Below are 8,297 nucleotides of genomic sequence, written 5' to 3'. Positions count from 1 at the left end.
GTTCTATTCTACTGTGCTCTTTCATGAGTGGGGAATTGGGAGGGGGAATAGTAAGGAGTAGAATGTGATGTGGTCAAAACAAAACATTCCTTTCTAGAAGCCCAAGGTCATCCTTTGTCTCTGCACCTCTGCACCTGACCGGAATTGGATGGGTGGAAGCTGCCAGCATAGCAGTGGGAGATTGGACCAAGGGATGGACTTCTGGGTGTGGGGCCAGGATCTTGAACTCTCAACTGGGTGGGGAAAACCGGGAAGCTCAGATTCGGGTTTCCCCAGATGTGCCAGCACGACTCTCTTAATAAATTGGAACTTTGAGGAATGTTTTGCCTTGGACTCTGATTTAATCTTGGATGTTATTTGGAACCCTGTTCCAAATAACATCCAAAATTAAATCAGAGTCCAAGGCAAAACATTCCTCAAAGTTCCAATTTATTAAGGGAGTCGTGCTTGACGGTGTGCAGGCCACCAAATCAAGGGCCATCACCATTTCAACACCCCGAACACCCTCCGCCCCAGAGACAGAGACCGAGCGATATACCTATGCCTGGCATTGATTCGAGGCTTCAGGATCACTTCACAGAGCCCGTTGCTGCAGTCCTTCCCTACCAGGCTGTGAGGATGGATCCGATAAGGCCAGTCCTTCCAGACCAAGCAAGCCGTCACTTTCACTTCCGGGATCCCCTCGAAGTTCTGCAGCTGGAGAAACAACCAGGTTTCAGACGCCACATTCCCCCCCTCCCCCCCCCACCGCCGCCTTCCCCGAAAAAAAACCTCAAAACTATCCCCAAACGGTTCCACCACAAATCCGCAGTAGACTAAAGCGCGCTCGACGAAAGCGCGTACGTGACGTCATCACAGCGTGCCGAAAACGGCACGCTGTGAGCGGTAAATTTAAAATTAACGCGAAAACCTTACCCTAACCCCCCCAAACCTAACCCTAAACCTAACCCTAAGCCTAACCCTTAACCTAACCCTTAACCTAACCCTAAACCTAACCCTAACGCTTAACGTAACCCTAACCCTAACCCTAACCCTTAACCTAACCCTTACCTTTATGTGAATCGGCTTGCTTTAATTTTATTTTAATTTTCATTTAATTTATTTTTAATTTTATTTGTCGCGGTGCTGATGACGTCACGTACGCACTTTGATCGGGCGCGCTTTAGTGGACCGCGGTTTTGACGGGTCACGTCCCCAAACTACCCTCTCTGCACAATCCATCACACTTGGAAATGCACAGCATCCCGTGGCGCAGTGGTGAGGGTGCAGTACTGCAGGCCACTTCAAGCTGACTGTTATCTGCAGTTCAGCAGTTCTAATCTCACCGGCTCAAGGTTGACTCAGCTTTCCATCCTTCCGAGGTGGGTGAAATGAGGACCCAGACTGTGGGGGCGATATGCTGACTCTGTAAAACCGCTTAGAGAGGGCTGAAAGCCCTATGAAGCGGTATATAAGTCTAACTGCTATTGCTATCCCGTTTTGGTCACCACAATGCAAGAAAGTTGTTGAGGCTTTAGTGGCGAAATCTATTTTTATGTGGCTTTGTGGTGTGTGCGTGTGTGCGTGCGTGTGTGTGTGTGTGTGTGTGTGTGTGATGTGGCTGGGTGGGCGTGGCTAACTTTTTTTTTTTTTCACTTTTAAAGCATTTTTTTCCCCTGCCGGTTTGGGCGAATAGGCAGGAAAAAAATGCTTTTTAAAAAGTGGGGGGAAAAAAAGAGAAAAAGCTTCCGAGGGTCGCGTGGCTCACAGGGGATCCGCGTGATCATCGGAAGTTTCCCCCTCCCCACTTTTTAAAGCATTGTTTCCCTGCCCATTCACCTGCCCCAGCAGAGAAAAATGCTATTAAAAGTTGGAGGCCGGGGGGGGGGGGGGAAGTGATGGTAAGAACTATTAATCAGTGGAACAGAAGTTGCCTCCAGAAGTTGCGAATGCCCCAACACTGGAAGTCTTTAAGAAGATGCTGGATAGCCATTTGTCTGAAACGGTATAGGGTTTCCTGCCTAGGCAGGGGGTTGGACTAGAAGACCTCCAAGATCCCTTCCAACTCTGCTGTTGTATTCTATTCCAGTGTTTCTCAACCTTGGCAACTTGAAGATGTCCGGACTTCAACTCCCAGAATTCCCCAGCCAGCATTCGCTGGCTGGGGAATTCTGGGAGTTGAAGTCCGGACATCTTCAAGTTGCTAAGGTTGAGAAACACTGTTCTATTCTATTCTTATTCCAACACCTGGAGGGCACAACCTGGATTTCACTCCTCTCCTGGGTTCTCCGTTCGAAGCCCCTCCTCCCCCTATGGGCGGGGCTTGCCCTTTAACTCCACCCCTCCTGCCCACACCCACTCACCTCAATGGTAGGCAGCGTTTTGTTGGTCTCGCTGCTCCCTTCTCCCAAAATGCTCCCGGCTGACCGCCCTTCGCACTGATACCGGAAGCGCATCCCTCGTTGTTTCGGCTGCTCGATGATCACCAGCTTGGGAGGGTCCCGCATGGCGTCATCCAGAGGTTCTGGGGCCACCGTGGCGCACCCCGAAGGGCCAGGAGCCGTCCATGGAGCATCCATATCCCGGCTGGGGGGCAGCAGCCCTCTGGGGACCAGCTGCGGCCGCAAGGACAAGTTATTGAGGGTCTGGGACAGCTGTTGGGGGAAGGAATCCTGGGGTGAAGCCGGGGTGGGGCCCACCGACACCCCGTAAGGCTCCAGCCCGTTCGGCAAAAGGCTCATTCTCCCGGCGCTCCGCATCTCCCCCGGCGGGGTGAAGTCGGTGCTTCTGGGAATCAACTTGGGGGGCTCGATCAACGAAGCCCGGATCCTGGATCCTGGATCCTCAGCAAAACCATCTTCTTTAATCAGCTCATCGATGATGGCTAGAAAACGAAGAAGAGAAAGGCTGTGCTAGAGCGGTTGCGACTCATTCATTCGTCCAAGCTCTGCTTCGTTTGGTTAAGCTGCAATCAGCCTTTGCTTTCCTTGCTTGCTATCGGCTGCCATAGAAACGGGGAGGGAGGGGCTTGGGATATTTGGGAGGGGGAATTATTGGTGCTGGAGGAGTTTTGTGCTCACCATCTTCTGCGCCGTGGCACGACAAAACTGCGCTCGTCAAAATAGTGGTGATAAAATCGCGTCGCTAAAGCCGCGACGTCATCACCGTGCGTCATCACCGCCGTGACAACAGCGCGGCAACAGAAGGGCGCTTTAAAACGATGCCGCGGCAGAAAGCTGATTTCAATTAAAGTAAGGGTTAGGATTAGGCGTTTGTTTTAGGGTTAGGGTTAGGTTTAGGTTTAGGTTTAGGTTTAGGTTTAGGTTTAGGTTTAGGTTTAGGTTTAGGGTTAGGTTTAGGGTTAGGTTTAGGGTTAGGTTTAGGGTTAGGTTTAGGGTTAGGTTTAGGGTTAGGTTTAGGGTTAGGTTTAGGGTTAGGTTTAGGGTTAGGTTTAGGGTTAGGTTTAGGGTTAGGTTTAGGGTTAGGTTTAGAGTTAGGTTTAGGGTTAGGTTTAGGGTTAGGTTTAGGGTTAGGTTTAGGGTTAGGTTTAGGGTTAGGTTTAGGGTTAGGTTTAGGGTTAGGTTTAGGGTTAGGTTTAGGGTTAGGTTTAGGGTTAGGTTTAGGGTTAGGTTTAGGGTTAGGTTTAGGGTTAGGTTTAGGGTTAGGTTTAGGGTTAGGTTTAGGGTTAGGTTTAGGGTTAGGTTTAGGGTTAGGTTTAGGGTTAGGGTTAGGGTTAGGTTTAGGGTTAGGTTTAGGGTTAGGTTTAGGGTTAGGTTTAGGGTTAGGTTTAGGGTTAGGTTTAGGGTTAGGTTTAGGGTTAGGTTTAGGGTTAGGTTTAGGGTTAGGTTTAGGGTTAGGTTTAGGGTTAGGTTTAGGGTTAGGTTTAGGGTTAGGTTTAGGGTACTGAGTGCTTGGGAATGTGCGGATTTGCCCTCCGCGATTATGTCATTGCGGTAGGGTCACGTTTTTCCTTAGCGCTTCGAATGGTGCAAATTAGTCTTCGCGCTTATGTCTCCGCGGATAAGGGCTTCGCGGATTTGTGGTGGAATCCTTCTGCGCATGCCGGAGGCTGATGTTTGGACGTGGCCAAGGCCAACCATCTGGCATACCAGCTGGATGAGGCTTTTGGAAGATGCACCCCACACCACACCTTAGGGAGTTGCAGATTGGACATTGGGTTGGGCTAACTGGAAAAAATGTTTGATATGTACCATATTTTTCAGAGTATAAGACGCACCGGAGTATAAGACGCACCAAGGTTTTGAAGAGGCAAATAAAAAAAAAGTCTTTGCACTCTGCAAACCTCCCCGTTTTTCGCAAAAACGTGCCTGTTTTTTTTTTAAAGGCATGGATAGCCTTTAGGGGGCTTGTGTCGGCAGGCCTGGGTTAGATGAATTTCCCTTCCCCTCTCGAATCGTGTGGCTGTTGGTTGTTTTAAATTCCCTGTACTTTTGTTGTAGTTCTTGTGTTTCCCTTCCCCTCCTTTGGGTTTGTGCGCCGCCCTGAGTCCCGCTGGGAATAGGGCGGCATCTAAATAAAATGAACCTTGAACCTTGAACCTTGCAGAGTGCTCCGGGGGCAGAGGGGGGGAAAACCAAGCAAAAAACGGCCCATTTTTCGCAAAAACGGGTCCGCTTTTTGTTTTTTTAAAAAGGCATGGATAGCCTTTAGGAAGCATATAGAGTGCTCCTGGGGGCTGGGGGGGTTAAAATTGAGCAAAAACGGGCCGTTTTGTGCTCATTTCTGCGCTCCCCAGCCCCCAAGAGTACTCTGGGAGCCTCCATAAGGCTCTGCACTGCCATTTTGGTAAAGGGTGAGGGGTTTGGGGAGGCCAAAAATGCTGTATTCAGTGTATAAGACGCACACAGATTTTCAGCCTCTTTTTTGAGGGGGAAAAGGGCGCGTCTTATACTCCGAAAAATACGGTACATGTTCGCGCCTTTTTGGCTCAGATCTTGCTTTCCTTTTCGCTGCTTTCAATTCACATCTAGTAAAAGTACTTCATCTCTATTCAAATGGAGTTGAGGTTCTCCTTTCTTGGATATTGAAGGAGGCAGGCCTGACACCGACTCCTCCTAAATCGCGGCTTGGACACCATGGGAATCAAGATTAGACAACATGCTACACATGTTGTGGGCCACCAGCGGAGCTGGCGGCAGATTCGGACAGTGAGGAGGTTGGGGAGGAAGATGGGCCAGTCCTGGAGTCTGGGGAAGGCTCGGATGAGGGCTCTGCGTCGGAGGCAGAGAGGGGGCCAAGGCCGTATGTCAGTTATCAGCTGCCTTCAGAGTCAGACAGCAGTGAGGCAGAGGAACAGCTGGAGCCTGTTCCCAGCAGCTATTAAGTGATGAATATCTCCTTACCTGTCATTGGCAGCACCCCACTATATCCCCCAGGTGCTTACCTAATTCATCTGCAAAAGAAAAAAAAGGAGAAATATTATTCTATGTGGTATTACATATTCCTTTTGTTTTCAAACCTCCACATCAGCTTCCCGTTTCGCTCAGACTTCCGACCAGATTTGAATACAGGTAGTCCTCGCCTTACAACAGTTCATTTAGTGACCGTTTGAAGCAACAACGGCACTGAAAAATGTGACTTCAGGCCGTTCTTCACAGTTATGACCTTTGCAGTATCCCTATTATCATGTGATCAAGATGCTTGGCAACTGACTCACATCGATGAGAGCTGCAGCGTCCTGGAGATCCCCTTTTGCGACCCGCTAACAAGCAAAGTCCACGGGGAAGCTGGATTCACTTAACACCCGGGGGACTAACTTATCAACTGCAGGGATTCACTTAACGACGATGGCAAGAAAAGCTGTAAGATGGGGGCAAGACAAACTTAACAAATGTCACCCTAAACAACAGAAAATTTGGGCTCAATTGTCGTAAGTCGAGGACTACCTCGAAGTCCTCCACTTACGACAGTTTGTTTAGTGACTGTTCAAAGTTACAACAACACTGAAAAAAATGTGACTTATGACCATTCAAATTTCACACGCTTGGCAACCAAACTCCTTATTTAGGACGGTTGCAGAGTCCCGGGGTTACGCGATCCACTTTTGCGACCATCTGATGAGCAACGTCAATGGGGAAGTCAGATTCCCTTAACAGCCGTGTTTCTCGCTTAAAAACTGCAGCGCTTCACTTAGCAACTGTAAGAAGCAAGGTCGTAAAAATGGGCCGGAATTCACTTAACGAACATTGGCAGGTAGCACGGGAAATGCTGGGCTGAACTGGGGTCGTAAGTCGAGGACCACCTGTAAAGCAATGCTGAAAATCCTTACCCGAAGTCTCTCTAGTTGGCTGCATTGTGGACAGGCTAGAAGTGGCAAACGAGGGAAGCCTGTAAAGAAAAAAGAAGAATAAAACAGAGGAATATTCACCCAGAATAGTCAATCCTGCAATCTGGGATTTACAGATTAACAGAGTTGGAAGGGACCTTGTCGGTCATCTAGCCCAACCTCCCACCCAGGGGCGGATTTTCCTATAGGCTAACTAGGCTTCAGCCTAGGGCCTCAAGATCAAGAGGGGCCTACATTCAAATTGTTAGCAAAATTAAAATTACACTATTCTAAAAACAGTGAACACTAAAACACTGAACCGAAAATAAGGAGAAATTCTACGCTTGTGACTAATAAACAAACATAAAAATGTATTGGTTAAGATCGTTCCAGTGACGCGGGAGTTGGGGAGCCCGCCCACGTTCCCGGCACCGGCGGTCGGGTGAGAGGCGCGGCCGCTCCCAGTAGCCGCCCCGTCGACGCGGAGCCCACCAGCGGCCAGGCAGGTGAGGCCGAGGGGGCCGAGCCGGGCAGCTGAGCGCAGCAGGGGAGGCGGCTGGCCTCGCTGCCTTTGCCGCAGAGCACAGCCGCCCTCCGTCGGGAGGCCAGTTATATATATTGATATATATTGATATATATCACAGTAATGATGTATTTTATTGTCTCTCATGTAATTTACAAACTTAAAAATGGGAGGTGAAAGGGCCTCATAAGTGGAATAGCCTAGGGCCTCTTTTCATCTAAATACGGCACTGCTCCCACCCAAGTAGGAGACTCTATACCGGGGGCGTCAAGCTCGATTTCATTGAGAGCCGCATCAGGGTTGTGTTTGACCTTGGGAGGGGCACGAGGGGTATGACCAGAGCGGGCGTGGCCAGCTTGACATCGCTTGTGTCGGCGTCTGTGGTGGCCCAAGTGCTCTGCCAGTGAAAACAGACTCCCGAGATCCGTTTTCAGCTGGGACATCCTCCTGCAACCCTCTGCCAGTGAAAATGGAGCCTGGGAGGGCGGCACGCAGCCCTCCCGAGCTCTGTTTTGGTGGGTCCTTCACTGTTTCCAGGGTGGCCCCACGGGCCAGATCTAAGCACCCTGTGGGCCGGATTCGGCCCCCGGGCCTGGGGTTTAACACCCCTGCCCCTGCCCCTACCCCTTCATAAACCAGGCATAAATGACATGTGAATCTCACCTTTGGTAAGCTTTCTCCGATAGTTAACCAGAGTTTATTTGAAACCAGCTTTCTGCGTTGGCATGACCCGCTGGAGATTCATCTGACAGCCTGCAGTAAAATGAGACCTTTCTCATGTATTTATTCATTTATATCACATCTCTTACTACTTTTATAAATAACTAGCTGATAACCCAGCGTTGCCCGGATATTTTTTTTATAGGGGGAAAATGTCTGGACCAAACTTAATTTCTAATGTTGGATTTTTCCCCCCTTACCAGAGGGAGCCCCCTTGTGGAGTACTGTGAAGCCGTTACCATGGTAAATTTGCTGCGCTGTACAGTAGAAGCCATTTTACAGCAGTTACAGTAGAAGCTATTTGAAGGCACAACAGGCTGTATCTTAACAGACCTCCACAATATTTCTTTCCAGAGAGTAAGTCATCTGTGTACCAAGTTTGGTTGAAATTGCTTGAGGTGCTCCAGAGTTATGATGGAATGAACACACACACACAGAAGAAGAAGAAGAAGGAGAAGGAGAAGGAGAAGGAGAAGGAGAAGGAGAAGGAGAGGGAGAGGGAGAGAAAGAGAGAGAGAGAAAGAAAGAAAGAAAGAAAGATAGTGCCTAAATTTTAATCACATGACCACGAGGATGGTGCAACGGTCATAAGTGTGAGGACCCGTCATATGTTACTTTTTTCAGCGCAGTTGTAACTTCTAAGGGTCACCAAACAGAGGGTTGTAAGTGGTTGTAATTACAGGAAGTCCTCGACTTACAAGTTTCATTTAGTGACCGTTCAAAGTTCCAACGGCCCGGGAGAAAAGTGACTTATGACCGTTTCTCACACTTACGACCCCATGGTCCTAT

The 8,297-nt window shown here is 49.1% G+C and overlaps 1 protein-coding gene across 1 annotated transcript in view; it reads right to left on the bottom strand.

The window, feature by feature from the left end:
• RELB (RELB proto-oncogene, NF-kB subunit) overlaps window positions 1-4,781 on the bottom strand; it is a 19,165-nt gene extending 14,384 nt beyond the window's left edge. Inside the window, exons 1-3 of the mRNA XM_087727954.1 lie at window positions 4,749-4,781; window positions 2,343-2,891; window positions 539-696 (exon numbers count right to left, since the gene is read on the bottom strand). Coding sequence (XP_087584080.1) covers window positions 539-696; window positions 2,343-2,891; window positions 4,749-4,781 — 740 coding nt within the window. The remainder of the gene's footprint in view (window positions 1-538; window positions 697-2,342; window positions 2,892-4,748) is intronic.
• Window positions 4,782-8,297: the final 3,516 nt, after the last annotated feature.

The sequence above is a fragment of the Thamnophis sirtalis genome, unplaced genomic scaffold (assembly GCF_051295495.1).
Source record: "Thamnophis sirtalis isolate CommonGarterSnake01/CBP01778 unplaced genomic scaffold, rThaSir2_p1.2 scaffold_13, whole genome shotgun sequence".
NCBI lineage: Eukaryota > Metazoa > Chordata > Lepidosauria > Squamata > Natricidae > Thamnophis > Thamnophis sirtalis.
This window is presented reverse-complemented; position numbering and strand designations above follow the sequence as displayed.